This window comes from Nelumbo nucifera, chromosome 8 (assembly GCF_055504915.1).
Source record: "Nelumbo nucifera cultivar China Antique chromosome 8, China Antique-T2T, whole genome shotgun sequence".
NCBI lineage: Eukaryota > Viridiplantae > Streptophyta > Magnoliopsida > Proteales > Nelumbonaceae > Nelumbo > Nelumbo nucifera.
The window spans coordinates 12,954,497-12,974,755 of NC_142656.1; the positions used below are offsets into that span (position 1 = coordinate 12,954,497).

At 40.5% G+C, this 20,259-nt stretch overlaps 2 protein-coding genes across 6 annotated transcripts; one reads left to right on the forward strand and one right to left on the reverse strand.

The window, feature by feature from the left end:
- Window positions 1-1,930: 1,930 nt before the first annotated feature.
- LOC104592322 (PII, uridylyltransferase (DUF2921)) lies at window positions 1,931-8,324 on the reverse strand. Of its 5 annotated transcripts, none has more exons than XM_010251630.3 (2): window positions 4,496-8,324; window positions 1,931-2,215 (listed from the first exon to the last, which is right to left on the reverse strand). In XM_010251630.3, exon 1 carries the CDS (start codon window positions 7,724-7,726, stop codon window positions 4,529-4,531), a length of 3,198 nt encoding a protein of 1,065 aa, XP_010249932.1. In that variant the 5' UTR covers window positions 7,727-8,324; the 3' UTR covers window positions 1,931-2,215; window positions 4,496-4,528. The 5 variants fall into 5 exon arrangements, with proteins under 5 accessions (XP_010249932.1, XP_088749666.1, XP_088749665.1 ...); XM_088893540.1 differs by lacking the exon at window positions 1,931-2,215 and adding an exon at window positions 3,771-3,969; XM_088893539.1 differs by lacking the exon at window positions 1,931-2,215 and adding an exon at window positions 3,771-4,092.
- Window positions 8,325-16,421: 8,097 nt separating this feature from the next.
- Window positions 16,422-18,836, forward strand: LOC104592323 (myb family transcription factor EFM-like). Its single transcript, XM_010251631.3, has 4 exons — window positions 16,422-16,824; window positions 17,111-17,737; window positions 17,883-17,959; window positions 18,134-18,836. Exons 1-4 carry the CDS (start codon window positions 16,644-16,646, stop codon window positions 18,620-18,622), a joined length of 1,374 nt encoding a protein of 457 aa, XP_010249933.1. The 5' UTR covers window positions 16,422-16,643; the 3' UTR covers window positions 18,623-18,836.
- The last annotated feature ends 1,423 nt before the right edge of the window (window positions 18,837-20,259 follow it).

Consider the following 20,259-nt stretch of genomic DNA (forward strand, 5'->3'; position numbering starts at 1 on the left):
TGGGTCATGACTCCAATAGCAGCAACCTCCTTGATGACAATAATGAGAGAAGTTTGGTTATTTGGAAGCTTCCTGCAACCTAACTCAAATCGACCCAACAGGCCAACACAATCGAAGGGAGAGGGGATATATAACCTGCTCCGCCCTACTTCATATATTGTACTACACTTATACTCAATTGACAATATAAAAATTAAGGTTCGACTATAATGCCAAAAAGACATGTTACTAGAAAAATTTACAATCGGAATCATAAAAATAATAACCAATCAAATGGGTTTTCATCAAATAATACCCAATTAACACTGACCCAACTGTGTGATTTACCACCTAATCCGGACCATTAACATTCCTATTCCAACACAAATGCACATTATAACGCTTATCTGAAGCTCAGTTAACATCCAAATTCAGGATTAACCGCTCCCAAATGAGATATTCAACTTTAACTAAAGTCTGTTGATAGAGACTGGACAGACTATCATGTTGGAACTTTTTTTTTTTTTGTTGGAAGCAGACACCAGCTAGCTTCCGTTGACAGCTCTGATTAGTGATTACCTCTTTTTAATGAAAAGAAAATTGAATTCAATGCAGCAGCATACACCGATACACGGGGTGTGTGATGAATCAAGTATTAACAAACGGTCAAATGGTCGGCCTCTAGATTCTAATGTCGCAAGCAATGCGGTCAGGATTCCACGCTCCAGCCTTTCAAACATGATTCTAGAATATAGACCACGTTCCTTTTTATTTATCATTCCAGTCTACAATGATAATTCATCACGTGTTTAAATCTGCCAGCAGGACATGGTAACGAAAGAGTTTTGACCAATCACAACCCTGTGAAAACTTAATAAATACCTTAATAAAAAAGCTTTTTAAGTTTTTTTTTTTTTTCTGGTATTATCTATTTTTAGCACATAGACAAAATTTCATTGATCAAATGGTTCCCATGCATTATAATTCATTTGAGATTTGACAGTGCCGGGATAATAAACTGAGGGACTACAGACTAAGTTGAAAGGAGAGCATGTCTAAGTCTAACCAGGGTGTGAGCTACTTGATTTTTAGAGCGACAAACAAATCCAACTGAGCCATGGGAGATTTGATGAAGTATAACCCTGCAATCCGCGCGCCATGACTGAATGAATGCATCGATCGAGTAGGAGTAGGAGAAAACTTCTCCAACAGGGAATTAATCACTTATAACGCATCTCCCTCCAAATTGAAGTTCTAGGCACAACTTGAGAGCTTTTGGTAAGCCAATGCTCTACTTTCTAAAACAGAGCAGGGAGATTGGTTAGGAACCTTCAGTAATTCCGGTATGAATTACCTTCCCTGTGTTGCTTGTTAATCGTTATAATGAGATATTTCTGAAATCTATAGTGCAGTTATATTAGTAGGAAAAGTTTAGAACATTGACGTTACTACCTCAAGGCTTGTGCGAACCACTGCAACTAGGGTTTGTGTAAAGCTCAATTAATTTAACGAAGGAAAATCTATCGAGGGTGTGGATCGATATGGGAAAGGAAGTTTTTGGTAGAAAGGAACTCAGATACAGTCCTCACATAGTACGGTGTGAGCACCGTTTTGTGAGGGCTGAATCCCATCTCAATAGAAAGTTGCATGCGATCCTCGACAGGTGTAAGCTTACTCACATTCTTCTTCTCTAGCTAGCTTGAACAAGTTCTCTGTTCTCTTTCACCTTCACCTTGCAATTTGCTTCAATGTGCCCATGTTTAAAACAAAAGGATTCAGTCCTCACAAGTTGAGAAGAACCACCCGAGTGTTGAGTGTAGAGATTTGGGGATTATTGATGTTGTTATTCATATTGCATCTCAATCGCCGCAAGCCATTGATATTGGTAGAATTTCTTTGAAGGGTTTGCATTGGGATTCTATGGATCCCATAGTGGTTGTTGTTGACAATCTTGAGAATTGAGATGGTGGTAGGACTACACATTAACAATAATAATAGGTACAAGTACTAGAAGGTAACAGTACCCAACCAAATGCTTCTATAGAGCTCGAGAAAGGCTCCAATGAAAAAACAAAAACACTTTTGAAGGAGGCGTCAGTAGAATGCGATGATGATAGGCCAAATTTTCAATGGCTTGTAGCGAATCAATGGTGCTAGGATGGTCAGGAGATTAGAATCAATGACAACATAGCATTCCTTTTTAGTAGAGTTGGTCAATGTAGAGCTCAGGGTGTTCCTGATGCAAAACAAGAAAACAATTCTAATTAGGTAGCCACTCCCACGAAAAAGGATAATTATGTTGTTGAGAGTCCGGTTAGAAATAATTCCAAAGAGAAGAATAATTCTAATCCAAGAATGGGTGACAAAGGAAATTAAGAAGAAAAAAAGAATTGTAATCTAAGAAGGTTAAAGAGACAATTCAAACAAAAGCTATATATATATATATATATATATATATATATATATAGGTTATCTAGAATTAACAACGGTTGTCACACCCAATATTCTTCTTCCTTCAGTTTTACTGTTCACATTTTTTATTATAAACTCCTTTTTGATCATTAACAAATTCTCTCTTGATTATAAACTTTATATTACCTATGTGTTTTTATGCATAGACCTGCATAATAAAAAAAATACCAATTACAACTATTTCTCATAAGTTTTCATAAATCGAGCCATCTTATGTGTTGTGTTGGCTAACTAACATGTCAAAGGACATAGAGTTAAAATACTTACATAACGATTTGATGTGCCTGATATAAGGTGTATTGTATCTATGTATAAAGGCATCAGCATGTACCTATGTCGGCAATCTATCAACAATTGCCTATTTTTTTCTTGGGGTATTTATGTATTTTGGATCATGGGGGCAAAAAAGGTGAATCCAATATTTTTTTTTTGTATTTTTGTAATTTTTTATTCTCAATTTTATTTGAGAATTATTTCTAATATTTTCCCATAATCCAATCCCATTGTAATTTTTTTTTCAATTTTATCATTTTGTACACATTAAATTTGAAATGAAATAAAATTTTCACAATTATTTCCAACTTATTATCTATTATTCATACGAATTTTCTATTTTTATATGTTTTTCTTTTCTTCTAATTTTTTAGTATAGGAAAATGATAAAAAAAAAAGAAAAAACTCGTGCCGGGCCTGACTTGGGAATGGGACCCAAGGCTCGGCATTGCACGACATAAATTGCGTTTGGGCTGCCTACAATCTGTGTTGTGCCAGCACAACACCACCCACATTACAATTTACAACTCTAATAAATGATCCATCAAACTCATTGATCTAACAACAATTTAGGACTTTTTTTTTGTAATAATTTAGGACCTATTTGGTTCATATAAATAGGGGTCAGGAATTGGAATCAAAATGTCCAACTGTTTGATTGGGTGAAATTGAAATCCCATTCCTATTCCTCTTCGAATGGCATTCCCACATTTGAGGGAATGGTCATTCCCTCCCCCTCACTTGGGAATGAAATCTCATTCTAACTTATTCCGATTCCAATTCCTGTCTGAACCAAATAGACTACAAGATGGACCATTCCAATTCCAATTTCAAGGAATTTTGATTTTGATTTGAATCCAGATTGAACTGCAAACCAAATGGACCTTTAGGCTCAGTTTGGAAGAGTACAAAATACAAATGCAAATTTGTAGAGTGCAAAACCTTGTATTTTGTATTATTTAATATGTATTTGCACTCTACATACTTGTATTTGCATTCCTTCATAATGTATCTTGTAATGAATGTTTAGTAGATTGGGAACAAGGTTAAAAGTATCAATACTCTCAATATGCAGAAATTGTGTATCAAGAGTTTGGAACCATTGAAACTCTTGTCACTTAATAATATCTACAGCACATCCGGACCATTTTATCACTTCATAATATCTATTATGCCATGTTCTTCTGTACGTTGGACAGTTACGGGCTTCTCAATGAAACTCGCTACAACTGCAAGTCTGCAAGTCTGCAACCATTTTAAAACTCAGCAGCGCTACCACAGTTCTACTTAACTCTGTAACATGAGTTTGGATTTGCTCCTCACAAAATTGGTCCTGTTAAAAGGGGTGTAAAGAGCAAATCCCATTTCCTGTTAAAAGGGGTGTGAGGAGCAAATCCCATTATCACTTTGAAATTCGAATCAGTCAACGATCAAGTAGTTCAATTTCTACATTGGTTTTCATGCAAATAGCGTTAGCTAATCTTTCTAATCGCAATATATTTTGTGTCACGGGACCAATACCAGTTCATGCTGGTTGAATGTAGAGATGCAGAAAAACAAGAAGCCACTTTTGGAAACTACAAGGTTCAGTTTTCTGAAGGAGCGGCAAACAAAGAGAAGAATCAAGGAGGAAAACAAGGAATATCTTGACAACTGATAAGGTTTTTATATCTCTCCTTTCCTAGGTCAGCATCTGTAGTAGAAAAAACGAAGTGTATGAAATTATTAATTAGAAAAAGGAAAAACATGATTACAAGATAACATCACTTACTTTGCATGGATTTAACATTCGGACGATCCCCCATCATTCTTCATCCTTCTGATCCCTTTCAGGTTCCACAGATTCATTTACCCCTAAAGCAAGCTCAGCCTCGAAAGACTTGGACGGTAACCTTTCATACACTCTTGATCCCAAGGGAAGAAGCTTACACTGCCCTGAGTTCAGAGTTTGGCTTAGCTTTTCATAACTCCATCTTTGCTGAATGTAGACTACTATTGCCAGCAGAACTGCAGTTACTGGTATTGCAATATCCCCAAACTTGGAGTAAAAATCCAAGCTAGGATTCACAAACTCATACTCCTCGGAGAAATATGGATTGAAAACCGGAGTTCGTATGTAGTCATAGACATGAGGGAGAAGTCTCACTATGGTGACCCCGATATAGTAAACTTTCCTGAGAGGTTTGCAGTGGATCTGCCACAAGAAGTTGCCAATAATTTGAGGAAGCAGGAAAAAATCTTGAACAAGACCCACATACTCCTCTAGTTTGGTTTCCCACTCCCACAGTGTATGAGCATTTCCACTTGGATCTATATATTTTTGTTGCCGGAATGGCCTCTGGCTGGCATTGAAAGCATGAACGGTGAGAACAATTATGAATCCAATTGTGTGTATAACTAAACTAGTGAAGAGGACCCGTTTATCACTTGGAACTCGACGAGGTTCTAGAGGGGTGCGTGTGAGTAGTCTGATACGGGATTTCCATACCTTCTGGCCAAGCCTAAGAGTTAGAAGAAAAGCAACCAGTACAAGAAGCTTTACCGTGTAATCAATCACATGGAACCATTGATTCTTATCAAGATCATAAGATGGCTTTTCATATTCTTCAGAGGCCATCCGTTTGAAAAGAGCCTCAGCACCTGTGATCAGTGGGATACTATAGCCAAGAGCTTGCACACCTAGCATGACAAGAGATATATAAGGAACTGCATCTACTTTATCTCTGATGTAGATCAACTGACTTAGAATGCAAGCAATTGCCAATGAAAGTGTCAGAATTCGAAGAATCCCCTCAACTCCTCTGCGAGAAAGTATGTCTTCCCGTTGCTTTCGATAAAGAATTGGAAGAGTCTGGAGGTTGATTGGGCCAAAATAGAGGGGGTCATCTTCAGTCCTTTGGCTAGCAATAGAGATCTTTGCAGTTGGATTTATTAACCATAGGGCAGTTGTGGGTGGGTATTCTATTTTAACTTCAATCGAGCAATCCAACCCAGCTTCAAGGTCATGGCTCTCAAATAAGATCTTCCATGAGGCACGGACATCTCTGCAACCAATTAGGTACATCTTTCCAAAATGTGGATCATATAGACCCTCCAGGAACAGCAAAGATGCATTACTATAAAGTTTACCATCCAGTATGAGCTGAGCTGAGACATTCAGAAGCATCTGTCTTTCAGTGGATTCAGCCTTAGCATGGAATGGAAAATCTTCTGTTCCTGCAGTAGAATAATTTTGTGATGGCCAGTAACGCCCAAACAGTGGTCCAAGAGATAGTATATCCACTTGAACAGTAGTTCTTAGAGGGTGGAGGTTGGACAATGGATCTGGGACAGCAGAGACATGCAGGGTGAGGTCCTCAGATAGAAGGGAAAGACTGACTAGGAATGACTCTGAATCTTGTAGCGAAGGAAATTTGAGGAATGATTTCTTGATGACAGAACCGAGATTGAAGGGCTCACTTCTCTCTAAGAAAGCACCAGCTAACTTGATTTTTGAGTATTTGTATGACAAATGAGAGGTGCTAAACTGGTCCCACAGATCGGAAGGCTGCATTATCTTTTCAAAGGATAATGGGAAGTATGAACCAGTTCTGTTATTAATGCTTGATATACTCCCAAGAATGGCATTTCGCTGTTTGACAGAAAACACTAGAGGAGCATATGCACAAATTCGTGAATCACATCTATCCACTGATTTGCCTACAACTCCAATGCAACCAATCATGCATAGCTGCCCGCTGGAAGAACTCCAGATTCCCTCAGCAGAAAGAGTCATGTTGCTAAGACCTGTCCTCTCCACAGCAGTAAACTGATTCTCAAATGGAGGAACAGCTCTGAACACAGCAGACACCCTTGCAGAGCTACCATTGCCCTGTGCTTCACACCTCACATCCTGCATGAGAAGCCTAACATTTTTAAAGCCACCATCGGTGGCATTAATCTCCTTTACTGACATGAAGGGGCCCAACTTGCGGCAATACTCATCAGCGTTATTACACTTCCAATTTGGCACAACAGAGAAGGCCTCTCTAGATGTAAATCTCTGAAGAATCCCACAAAAATCAGACCCTTTATAAACATCAGTCCCATCATCCATCAAGTTATCAGGATATGGGTATGGATTACACGTCTTGGAGATGAGTTCTTCTGACCCAAACTCATAATTCGCATAAGGGCCCAACTGAGAAGAAATGTGAATGGTATCAAAGTACTTAATACTTGATTTCTTGTTTAGGCTTTTCATTTCTCCATAAATTGCCCGGCTACTCAAGGTAAGGGTCTTTGGGTAATGAAGGACTAGCAAAATTTGATCATCCTGCAAAAAACTTGGCTGGTAAGCATAAGGGCCAGATGCCTTCGCCCACTCCCATGGATCAGTAGAATCAGGCTGACGAGAAGGCAACATCGAAGTCCCCAACAAGCACATCACACGTTCCCCTCCTTTCCCCTCGGATTCAGTATAAACCCCTTGAAACGAGACAGCAAGCTGAGAATGTCCAGGCCACATCTGAAAGTCAGGGGATCCCTGAAGATAAGGCTTATAGGCAAACGACCCATTTCTGGTAATGCCGAAAAACAGCAACCCACTGACAGCGATCGTGTACTTCGATGTTCGGACTGGATTAACGTCCATGACCCAGAAAGAAATTAACTTTAAAGGAGAGATGAGATCTGCAGAGCTTTTGGGCATGTCACGGTCATCAAATGGAATTATCGGTGAGCCGTCCTCCTGCTGCGCCCAATCCCCATTTAAAAAGGAGAGCTCATTTCTAATAGTATACACTCTATTGTCATCTGGTTTCAGTTCAGAAGCCGAAGATATAATAGACTTACATTCCCTCTTGACTTCGTCGAGCCGATCGTACTTATAGGTTACAGAAGGTTCGCCTACGGACACGGCGCCATCAAACGGCGTCACATATGAATCGGTGAAACTAAAAGAAAAGAATACCAGCAACCCCAACAAAATCCAGATATATAGATCCGAAGATGGGATCCTCATGGCTGGAAATCCCAACTGGGTTTTCCCCCAAATCGCCGACCACCCAAAAACTATAACCAGAACTCTGAAGACCCAATTTCACTGGCTCAAATTCTTCAAAATCCAGAGAAGAAAAGCAGCATTTTGAACTTAATTACCCGCAGAACAACATCTAATTCATGTTAACCGCTTCCAAATAATCGATGAAACAAAACCCGGAAGAGCAAAAAATGAATTACAAGACACAGATTCTATAGCCAAAAGCGGTCTAAGGTGGGAAATCTATGAAGACTTAGATATGAAAGGGCTCACCTGGAACATGAATTGGCTTTGTTCTCACTTTCTTTTTTTCCGTGTGACGCTGAAGCTCATCTGATACTCAGATCTTGAGATTGGAGAGACAGACAGACAGAAGTTAGAACACAGTGAAGTTGAAGTTCACGGAAGGATTGCACCCTTGACTTTCATGCAAAGGCAACTAGGTGAGAGTGGAGTCGTGCAGCTGGTCAAGGTCAAGTGTCTATTTTCGTAAAAAAAAAAAAAAGGTTTTTAATGACAAATAGCTTCTTAATCTGTTTAGATTTAAAGATAAGTTAGTATTCTGCACATCTCAATTTGCGGAAAACACGTATACCTTGAGATCTCTACAGCAAATTTAGAAGTCATCTGGTGGCCTGTAGACTTGATCCAATGAAATACAGACATCAGTCAAAGATGTGTGGTGGTGATTCCCCTCACACACAAATCTTGGTATGCCCTAAATGCACCATGTAAGTTGCACCACAAGATATGAAGGGCAGTTTGGATATTTCATGAAGGTTGTGTTGGTCATTTACTATTTACGAAAAATCTCGGTTCATTAAAAAAAAGTGACGGTGGTCGATCCGCCGATTGCTCCGGCGACGGTGATGGGTCTCAATCGGATTAGGTCAGCTGCTGTCTTGGAGTGTTGGAGCGAGGGAGGTCGAACCGTCGAATTCGAGACCGTCTGGTTTCTCTCTCCTCTAGGATTTGCACATGGCACATTTGATACCCCGATAAATCACTTTGCCAACAGGCGGTAGTGATCAACCGTTCGATTCGAATCATGGAGAACTCCCACCTTTATATTCTATGCAAATGCACAGCATTATCATTTTCATCCAACGGTTTGGGACACAACAGGAAGTATGATTTGTAAGTTGTAACTACCATCCACATCTAGGAACTAGGGTGGGACCCCACGCTTAGTCAGTGGAACCCACGAGGAGGCAATTCATTTAATCTCAACCATCCAATTTGTCACATTCATCCGTCCCTCCCAACGTCTTCATAATTGACACGTCAACGAACTATAAGTGCGAGTGTATAAGTAGACAAGCAATAATTTTGAAGTTATGAATGATTGCACGTGCACTGTTCGACAAAATAACAAAACGATTTGCCTCCTGCGTCGAGCTTCGAATCAGTTCGAGCGCAACCTCTGGCGTGGCACAGCACGTATTAGTTTCAGAGGAGACTGCAAGCTTACACAGTACTGTCAATTTTAGCTTCTGCTTAAGCTTGTTGAAGTTCCATTTCTGCTGAGTATAGACTACTAGAGGAAGCACGGCCATAACTTATTGGGTTCCTGTAACTGTTGTGAAGCTGGATCTTTGACGTTATCATAAACATGGAGAAGCAGCTTTATTACTGTGAATTAATCCAATGTTGAAGGCCTTGCTCAAGGGTTAATTACCATGCATCTACCACAAAATATTGCCGATAATTTGAGGAAGCAAGAAGTGTTGAACAATGAACCATGTAAATTAATTGTAAAGAGCCCAGGTAACAAGAACATGCTTATCACTTGGGACATGTCTCTTGAATCCCTTATCACTTGAATAGACTCTCTCTGTATCCGTGATCAGTGGAAAGCTAATGGGGTTAAAATAGTAGGCTCTACTTACAAATTCTTTCAGACCCAAATAGAAAAGAAACTTCCCAAATGCTGATCTTATCAAAACATTAAGATCCAATTCTCTAGTTAGAATTTTCATTTCACCACGGTTAAGCTCTATTACTGATACTGAAGGTCAGTAATTACGGTTAGAGCCATAATACTTCATCAATGTCCATGGATTGACAATACCTTATCATATGGCGGATTTGGCTCTCCAATGACATTATGACACTTGGCACCTCATGCCAATTAAGTGCAGCCTCTTGACAAATAGTCAGCTCGTCACAGGTAGCTCACTACAGGAAGCCCACCTTCATGTAGCCCGGCACCTCATAACAACTAGGTGACAGTTGGGACCACTTTGGCAACAACTTGCCTTTGCTAAGTTGATGGTGTCCCACTAGGCGTAGCCTGGCACAGGTGCGACTTGGCCCTGGCACGAGCTGGCGGCCTAGCTCAGGCGCCAGCCTGACAACCCCGAGAAGCTCACCACCGTACCCCGCATTTTACGAGATTGTGACTTGTAACGGCTATATTAGCTCACCCGCTCCCCGAGTCAGGCGGAAATGGGCAACCTTACCAGTTGGTGGCTTTATCCCCACCTAACACGAAAACAGGTCCCATCACAGCAGGAATCCAGGAACTGCTCCACCTAACCCACGAGAACTTCAGTATATAAAGACTCCCCCCCAAGGGCGAGGGTACGTTCTATTTTCATTGGTGTGTGATCTTTGCTCTCTAGCTCTCTCACTGTTATCATCTTCAAGCTCTCTACTACCACTGTGTTCTAACTTAGCCATCGGAGTATCCCCGCCGGGTGAGCCACCACGGGATCTCTGACTCATCTCTTTCAGGAACCCCAATTCTTGTCGTTGCTGGCAACCAGATCGTATCCAACAGGGAGCATCCGGATTACGCCACATCACCTTCCATGTAATGAGATATTGTTGTCAGCAAACACATCAAACTTTCCCCTCCATTCTCCTGAGGTTCTATTACAAACCCCTTAATAATGAAGCTATTCCTGGGTATGCCTATAGCCAACTACGCATCAAGCTACTAATTTTGAGCATGTTTTAGAGAGGCTAACTGGACCAGAGATAAGACCTGCATCATTCCATGAAATTCAAAGATAATATTAACTAATTGGGTTGTAAGTTAAAATACCCGGTTACTAAAATCAATTACTCTAAATACCCAAATGCTTTTTATTAGTTGCAAAAGAAAAAGCAGGCCTATATCCAGTCTACTCCTCCCAAAACCCGGAAGGATTAGCACTTGAGGATAGTCGAGGACTTCAACAAGTTCCTCTACCAAATTAACTAATTATTCATAGGACGTTTTGAATGCAAATTTTATCTTGATAGACCCGGTCAGAATATTAGATTTTAATATTTCTATGATCTACATTGCCCTGTCATTAAAATCCTGGAGCTCTGATTTTGAGATGTGAGACAGTAAGAAGAGATGGATAGATAAATTAGTTATTTTAGCTCCTTCATAGAAAATAATTAGTCTTGGCACTAAGAGGTTAAGTTAGGCAATATGGTTTGCAGATTAGGGGGTTGCAGCAGCAACTATATCAGTGTTTGGGAATTTGGAACAATCAACTGGAGACAATTTGTGCAGTCTTGGATGCACATCATCCTGGGGCCCCACTGACTACCAATACTCCTTTGAGACAATTGGTAATTGGTTGAGTTGATCAGGTCTTGCTACTGTTAAACAACCCAGCTTAGAATTTTGATGGCTATCCAAGTGCTAGAACAAAGTAGCTCTGAGATCAAATCTGTCTTAACTTGACCAGTCTATAGGGATGATGGTTCGGCGGTACCTTCATTCTGAGTAAACCATGCGAGTCCTACCGGTCTGTATATATAGGGCTACACAAACTCTGGTCTAGCTTGAATATTCATAGCTTTCCAATATCTGATTCTGCCCATCATTTCTAGCCTACCCAGTTGTTCATAGAATAATAGCTGGCCTGAGTCTGAGACTAGCAGCCAGCAGGTCTGGTCTGACTAGGCCATGTAGGCTTCATTGTAAGCTACTAGCCTAAACCTACTAGTGTAATGGGGCCCTGCCAAAGACAATTTTTCACCTCTCAGCAAGGCCACTAGGTGTATACTCCTGCTAAAAACAGAAACTATGATCAACTGTAAATGAAAATCAGATTTGTCAACTACATGCCAGCCCTCTGTGAATAAAGGCATTGAGAACCAGACGACAAGAAACGTTTGGTGGTCAAGTTTTGCGAATTGGTGCATGGTTTGTATGGATTACTGAAGATGGGGCAGCATCTTCAGGGTTGGATTTCATTTTGTCTTCGGGCCCAATTTATGCAAAAGAGGAAATCTCTACGGATGTCTTGTATGATTGTATCTGGGTCAGGCCCAGGGTGGATTTGGTAAGCACTGCAAAGAGAGAGAGAGAGAAAGAGAGAGAGAGGTCCATTCACCATTGGAAGATGCTCTAAGCTAAAATACCGAATCCATGAGATTGTCTGAATTGTCCAATGTACGGGCCAACAAAGTTGAAGACCAGAGATGGAATTAGCTGATTAATGGTTCATTTTACCAGGATTTGGCCCATGATCTTGAAAGAGGGCTGGGCCAATGACAAAACACGACGTCAGCTCCGTACACGTGGGGGGTGGGGTCAAGATGACATGGCATTTTGTTATTATATAGTGTCAGTGTGTCGTCCACTTCTCCGCTTCCCTATAGAAGAACAGTCCGGTACTACTGTACTAGTGAGGGTGGGTGGGGGGGGGGGCATCATACACCTGACTGGATCACAGGAGATGTTTTCAATGCATGATGGAATGTGCCTGTGAGGTTATTGTGAGGCGCGCTGAGTGAGGAGTAGATCCCAATTCTCATAGCAGCCAAAATTGATGAGATATAGATAGATGCTTACAACTTGCCAATCACTAGGCCACTCAACCACTGAATAATCTCCCAAGAATCAAAAGACCAATCCATACATGACAGTATCTGGTATTCAAGGAAGAAACATTAATATTGAAGACATTTCATTCATTATCTGGTGCAGTTGATATGGATGATCAGTCATGTAGTGAATTGACACATTTGGAACTTGAACTTGATACCCTTTTTGTCGTAACTTTTTTTTTTTGTAGACAACAGATTATAGACGGCAACAATATTATATACCTAAATTTGCATATATCAAATTTAAAATTCCTTGCTTCAATGGTACTCTCAATAAATATCTTATCTTAGAGGCCGACCGAAGTGATTCCATTCCTTCTTCCACTCACATGTTTGAGAATTGAGATGCTGTATGGTCTAATACTAGTCAATGGACAATGGTCGAAAGCTAAAAAGGAATTGTCAACTGTGGTTGGGGAATGGGGATCGTGGAATGTAGTGGCCCATGGGCCTGAGCAAAAATAAATAAATCTAGTTCTGGGCCGTCTGGCCATGGATTTAACCATTTCTCAAACTATAAAGTAGAATTCAATATATATTTCTTCTATCATAAGGCAAGATAAATAGTTATATAGAATAAATTTGTCGTTGTTTATCCTCATTGAATCAGGAATTTTTTTATACAAACTATCAAATTGATCTTTTCGGCCTATAAGTTTATCCTCCTTCATTAACTTTCAGCAAAGGTAAACGAATCTCTCAATCAAGCAAATATAATTTAACTATAGAGGTAAGCTATTAGTTTATTTACTTATTTTTTGTTTTGTTTTGTTTAATACTTCATTCATCCATCTGGGGAAGATTCCAGGGACCGTGTAGACTGTAGAGCACTGTTATGCCTCTAGGCCACTTTTCTTTCTGGGGTTTACAGTGTACTGTGTCTTTTGGCCTCCATCTGATACTGATAACTAGTTGATGCTTGGCTTTGGATTTGCCACGTGGATAATCACTTTAGAGGCCCATGAGACCATATGCTTTACGGCGATGATTTGTACTATACCCTGTATGGAATCCTTATGACAAAACCAATCCTGAACGTATTTACTGGAGGGTCCTTTCGGTAGAACCGACATTTCTATGTATTTATCAAAGGATGTTGAGTTAGACGACGCTACTTACTTAATAGCGTCGTCTAACTCTACACAGCATGCACAATGGAGAACTTTTTCCACTGTCGTCGGATTGGAATCTTTAACACCATTACCCTACCTTCCAATATTGCTATTGATGATGATCTCATCAATAGTCCCGATACAACACAATCACCCAAGAGAAAAGTCCAGAAAGAAACTAGCAGACTGACCTTTTGTATTTCATTTTCAGCCCCTGAATTGAATTCCATGTCCAATCAGACTGTGTTTGGAACTAAATTCTGATTCCATCCTGATTCCGTGGAATCATAAACGACTCTTGGAGATCTAAGGGAGCTGGTGTAGTGCTATTGCGACCCTAACTTTCTCGAGAAGTGGACAGATTTAGTAGTAGTAGTAGTACAAAAAATTATAAGCCCAAGCACTGCTACACGAGTCGTGTAGAAATTACAAAACCTATTAAATGTTGATCCCCAAACCCCAATAGGATATTGAATTTAATAGAGGTCTTTGGATGGATAAGGAAGAATATAGAGAATCAAGACCTGTTATCTCAGTATATTAGTTTAATGTTTAATCCCTGCTTCATAGAATCTATGTCTTTGTCACCCCACATTCCCAATTCCCAAACGAGTACCTGGTTTACTCTCTTATTATTGGGTTCTTGGGTCTCTCACAAAACTTAGTGCGACACTTTGTGGGGGATCTGCTTTACAGAAATAAATAAAGGGTTCATCTGGGCTTTTGGTTTCTTTTTTCTTCAATTAATGGGCTTTTGGATTTTGGTTTTGAGTCTTTTAGACTTTGTTGGGCTGCTTACAGTTACGGCCAGCAAAATCACATGAGACTATAGCTATAGGTAACCACCTTTATAGGCCCCCAAGAGTCACAAGCACACAACTATTTTAAAAATAGTAAAGGGCAGTATAGTAATAATAAATAATGATTTGGGCCTAACAGACAACTCCAAAATGGAAGAGGAAGACTCTCTCTAAGGGTACAGCTTAATACTCAAGCTCCTGGTGGCTCAAGTTAGTAGAAATGCTTTCCTCTTAAGGGATTTGATTTCACATTCTGTAAATAGCAATGGCTTAAGAAAGCTAGCAAGGGTAGTGGCCTCGGTTTCGATTTTTGACAGTGTATTCTATGAAGGGAATATTCCGTTTGGTAGGTTACGCCAGACAAAAGGGATATTCAGAGGGACGATATGGAGAATATCACAACACGTGTCACGAGGAGATCCTCTCTGAGACTTAGACAGAGAGAGAGAAGAGAATCTGCACAAAAGGCGTGGCTTGGAGTCTTGTATGTGAAGACTGACTTCTTTACAAAGAGGGAAACCCTAATTATTGCATAGGGAATTCGATGCAAATTAGTTCCATCTTTTCGTTTCAGCAGAATAAAAGACATTTGGAGATCTAATCTCTACTGCTGGAGACTGTAAATGGGTCCCAATGAAACCCGGGTATGGTATGCTATGGTTGCTATCTGACCCTTGATCCCCATAAACAGAAACTCCAGATGATCTGTGTCTGTCTATTTGTATTGGATACTGGATCCGGTTTGCTCACTTGGACCTCTTCCTGATCCGACCCAGATCAGAACCAGAGCCAATTTAGAACATTACAGTTTTCACCACCATGACCAAGTTACAGTTACGTTCCCACTTAAAGGTTCTGTAAATGCAGAGAGAATCTTCTTACCTTCCTACCCACTTCACTAAAGTTAGTAGCAGAAGAAGATTCGCAGTGCTTGGGCTCTTTTTTTATTCTTCTCGAGGACTTGTTTTTCTTCTTTAAGCAGTGTGGGCGTGTCTTCTTACTTAGATTAGAGGTGTAGAATTCCAACTGAGATATTCCTTACTTAGAGGCAAATATAATATTCTTTTTTGTGCCTAAAGGCTCAGTTTGAAAGGAGTACAAATACAAATATGTACAGTGTAAATACATACAAAATAAAAGCTTTTTGCATTCTACAAATTTGTATTTGCACTCTTTCCAAACTGAGCCTAAGGTGCAATTAGATATTCTACACTGTTAATTAATTGAACCACATCATTCCACTTTTAAAACCCTGAAAAGAAAGGTGAATTGTGGATGGATACTAAATCACATTTTGAATATGTTTCTCTACCTCTTCCATCTTTTTCATTATTATATGTGTAAATAATTAACATGGGATGTGCCCTTTCAAGCTTAATTTGTCTCTCTCAACCTTCCAATCTACCAGCTGCCATGTGTAGATTTGTGGAGAGTCCCAAAAGACTGAAATTACTGAAACCCAAGTAGACAAAATATATAGCTATCAGCTAGCCAAGTTGAAAGTGAGGTTTCTTTTTTTTTTCTTTCCTCCAGATGTTAAGAAGGAAGATATTCCACTAATATTAGTAATTGGTTCAAATTTGAAAATTTGAGATGGGTCATTGCAAATTACAACAAAAAGTGAAGAAAGCAGAGGACGACAAGAAGTAGAAGAAGAATCATCTTTTTAAATGGTGATTTGCATGCACTAGTACAAAGAAGACCCCAAAGGTTCTACAACCAAGCTCTAAGCACATGACCTCCTCTCTGTGTCCATACTCCAGACCAGATTCCTTCTCAGAACACCCATTAGCTTTTGCCTTTGTTCTTTGCAAAGAAGTTACCATACCCTTACTTTATCACCTGCTTTTCTTTCCCCTCTCTGGACCCAGCTTTATTCCTCCTGGAACTCACCCCTAAAAAGAAGACGATCCTCCTTCGATTCACCTTGTGCTCACAAACAACAACCTCTCTCTTTCCCAGCCCCATCTCTCTCTCTCTCTCTCTCTCTCTCTCTCTGTCCTCCCACTAGAACTCATCCTTCAAAAAGAGGAACCCTCCCCCTCCTCTGATTTCTTGTGCCCACAACATCTTTTATCCCGCCATCGCTGGAACATGCACATTAACAAGTGTGCTTTCTGAAGAGAAGACCAAGGCATTTTGACGTAAATTATGGGTTCTCCTGCAGAACTAAGCCTTGATTACAAGCCCAACAGCTATTCTCTGCTACTAAAGACCTTTGGAGATCAGACACAGAATCTCGAAGAGATCCTTTCTCGTCTTGAGGAAGAGCGGATCAAGATCGATGGGCTCAAGCGTGAGCTACCTCTCTGCATGCAACTTCTCACAAACGGTAATCATCTCACGCCTTGTATCACTATCTAATGCAGTATGATCTACGAAATTACATAGTTAAAGAAATAAACCAAGCAATCAGAATATAAAATCATCTCAAGGTAAAGGTGTAAGGGATCGTAACTGTTTTTGCTAAGGATGTTACAATAAAACTCAACAAGACTACGTACTGTTCAAGATTCCTGGAGACTAACTTAATAAATACACGACGGACGGTTGCGTAAAAATAGTTCAAATCAAGCATATATTCGTGTAAGAACTAATTAATCAGTTTTTCGTTTCAGCCATGGAAGCTTTAAGGCAGCAGCTACAGACCTACCGGACAAACCAGGGCCCGAGGCCAGTCCTTGAGGAGTTCATACCCCTTAAACATTCCGGTTCCGAAGGATCAGAGAAAGCAGCAAGCATCTCAGAGAAGGTAAGTTGGATGACAACAGCGCAATTGTGGAGTCAATCAAGTGATGGAATAAACAAGGAACAAGCCACTGTAGCATCGGCAAAAGAAGGCGATCATTGCTTCAGTGTGAGTCCCAAGCTAGCATTGGATAATAAGCAAAGGAATGGAGGAGCTTTTCTTCCATTCTCAAAAGAAAAGAGCTCATGCGCAACTCCTACTTTAAGCGTTCTTCCCGAGTTGGCTCTTGCCTCAACAAACAAAGAGATGGAAGATAAGAAACGCTCGGAGTCGGACAATGGGGTGTCAGTGTCTTGTTCAACGAGAGACAATTCCTGCAGCAAGGCCGCTGGTGGCGGAGGAACACCGACAACGGAGAAAGGAAACGCAGGAGGAAATGCAGCCGAAGCACAACCGACGGCGACAACCCAAACCCATAGGAAAGCAAGGAGATGCTGGTCGCCGGATTTGCATCGACGCTTTGTGAATGCCCTCCAAATACTTGGTGGCTCTCATGGTAACGGCCGGAGAATCCATTCCATTAATATCAGAAGATTTAATTTGCTCTTCTTCTTCTTCTTCTTAATTGAAAAAAAAAATTGATAATTAATTCGATGATATTATGACGGTTGACTGTTTTTTCGTTGATTTTACCAAAACAGTTGCCACCCCAAAGCAAATCAGGGAGCTGATGAAGGTTGATGGCTTAACAAATGATGAAGTTAAAAGTCATTTGCAGGTAATCTTTCTTTCATCGGTCTCTCGTATGATGATTGATGAAACATGCATGCAGAAGGCAACTCATGAAGATTCCCTCTGCGTCAAGTTAATTATCTGAGTGGTGTATAGTTCGTACTTGGTACCTGCAGATACGCTGCAGACTAACATTCTGATCTGTTATTCGTTCTTTCAGAAATACAGACTCCACACTCGAAGACCGAGCCCAAGTCCCCAAGTGGCTGGAACCCCGGCACCGCAGCTTGTGGTCTTAGGTGGAATTTGGGTCCCACCAGAATACGCAACGGCAGCGGCAGCAGCAGCAGCTCATCCTGCTGCGGCATCAACAATCTACGGTGCACATCCAGCCTCCCACCCTTCAACACACTATTGTGCGCCGGCGGTGGCGCAAGAGTTTTATCCCACGCCACCTCACCACCAGTTGCACCACAGTCTTCACCCCCAACAACACATCTACAAGGCCTCATCTCAGACCCATAGCTCGCCGGAATCTGATGGCAGACCGGCTGGAGATGGGTCGGAGAGCATTGAAGATGGGAAGTCGGAGAACAGTAGCTGGAAAGGCGATAGTGGTGAGAATGGAGGAGACAGAAAGGGGTTGGGCTCCATGAGAGACGATGGAGATGATCAGAGCAATGGAAGCGAGATCACTCTCAAATTCTAGCTAGTCTTCTGTAGCTTGTTAGGCTTTAGACTGTGACTGAGAGTTGAGAGGGTAAAAAGGGAAGAAAGGGAAAAAGTGAGTGTTTCTTTTGTTTTCCTAGTGTAGAATAGATTGCTATTACTTTGTTCGGTCACCAATAACTTGACATAGACTAAGAAAAATTGATGTTTGGATTGCATGGCTTTCTGGCGCTTCATGGACTTTTAACTTTATCTTACCGAATGACGGATTTGCCCTCTCTTCTCCCCCATAATGACGGGAATTCAAAAGACGACTACGTACTTCAAGGCAGGAACAGCGAACAAGAACCCCAAGAATTTGGCCTTTTCACGGAAAAAGACAACCGTGACCATTTGAAATTGAAAGCATAAAATCCGGTCATGTTAGATCCGGGAAGAATTCAGTCCGATTCGAACAACCGGGGCCTCGCCCCGAATTGAACGGGTTTTCCCAATCTTAAAATAGGGATGGAAAAATAATTTTTCCCTGAATTGGGAATGGAGTGGAGACGGATTTTGCATATAATTTCTTAAGTTCGCCTCAAATTCACAGGTAAATTATTAAATATTCATAGGTTTAATATTAATTTCTAAAATATTTTTAATTTTTTCTCAAATTCCTAAAACATTTAGATCCCATAATCTAATGTTTAAAATCCCATAATCCAATTACAATGTTTAAAAGACCTCAAATTCCCATAATCTAATTTTTAAAATATCCCAAATATGATGTATTTTTTAGGTATTGGCTCAAAGCAGGAAAAATCCGAGGATTCTTCATCTCCGAAAAGGAGTAAGTGCCCCGCCACCAAAGACAGGGCAGAGATGGGGCAAAGGATTTTGGTGATGGGCCAGGGGCGGAAACAGAGTGCCCCATCCCATTGCCATTCCTATCTGATACTGGCAAATTTGGGTTTTGAGCAAGTTGAGATGATGATAAGCGAGCTTAGGTTGTCGATTGATCGTATACAAATACAATGTGGCTCCGCTTGAGACAATTCATGTTAATAGAGAAGTGTACAGACAAAATGCACATTTATGGAACAGCTTTGGGGAGGATTTTGTAAATTCTAGACCCTAGTTGCTCCTTAAACTCTCAATTTGTACCTACCCCAAAACCCATAGCGAGTTAGATTTTGAGAATCCAAACCCACCCCACATTTTAGGGTAGGGCGGATTGGATTAGAACCCACATCTAATTTCCTATTATTTCTTGTTATATATAAGCGATAAATAAATAAAATGACATGAATAAACAACAAAATTTTCAATTATGGTTAAAACACATAAAAAACCCTTCCCAATATAAGGGTTGGGCTTAGCCTAATACCTCGTATCTGTAAAATCCCAAAACTTATCCCCACCCCAAAATCCATCCTTCAAGCAAAAACAAAGTACCCTGACAGGGTGGGACCACGGAATATGATAGAAATTATCATCCCTATGGAAAACGTTAATCCTCTCCCACCTACATTTACCCAGATAAGTGGAAATGCGACCAAACACAAAAACCAAAAGTTATTCAAATAACTTTGGACCAGGAACCACATGTCCGGGTAAACGTGTTACCCAGGTACCGATAAAAAAACGAGACCTATATGCCAATGATGGTTAGGGCCTTAGGGGACTTATAACAAC

Coding starts and splice junctions, on each gene's coding strand:
- LOC104592322 (XM_010251630.3), bottom strand. CDS start 7,726: ATGAGGATCCCATCTTCGGATCTATATATCTGGATTTTGTTGGGGTTG.
- LOC104592323 (XM_010251631.3), top strand. CDS start 16,644: ATGGGTTCTCCTGCAGAACTAAGCCTTGATTACAAGCCCAACAGCTAT. Junction 16,825..17,110: donor CATGCAACTTCTCACAAACG/GTAATCATCTCA, acceptor TTTTCGTTTCAG/CCATGGAAGCTTTAAGGCAG. Junction 17,960..18,133: donor AAGTTAAAAGTCATTTGCAG/GTAATCTTTCTT, acceptor TCGTTCTTTCAG/AAATACAGACTCCACACTCG.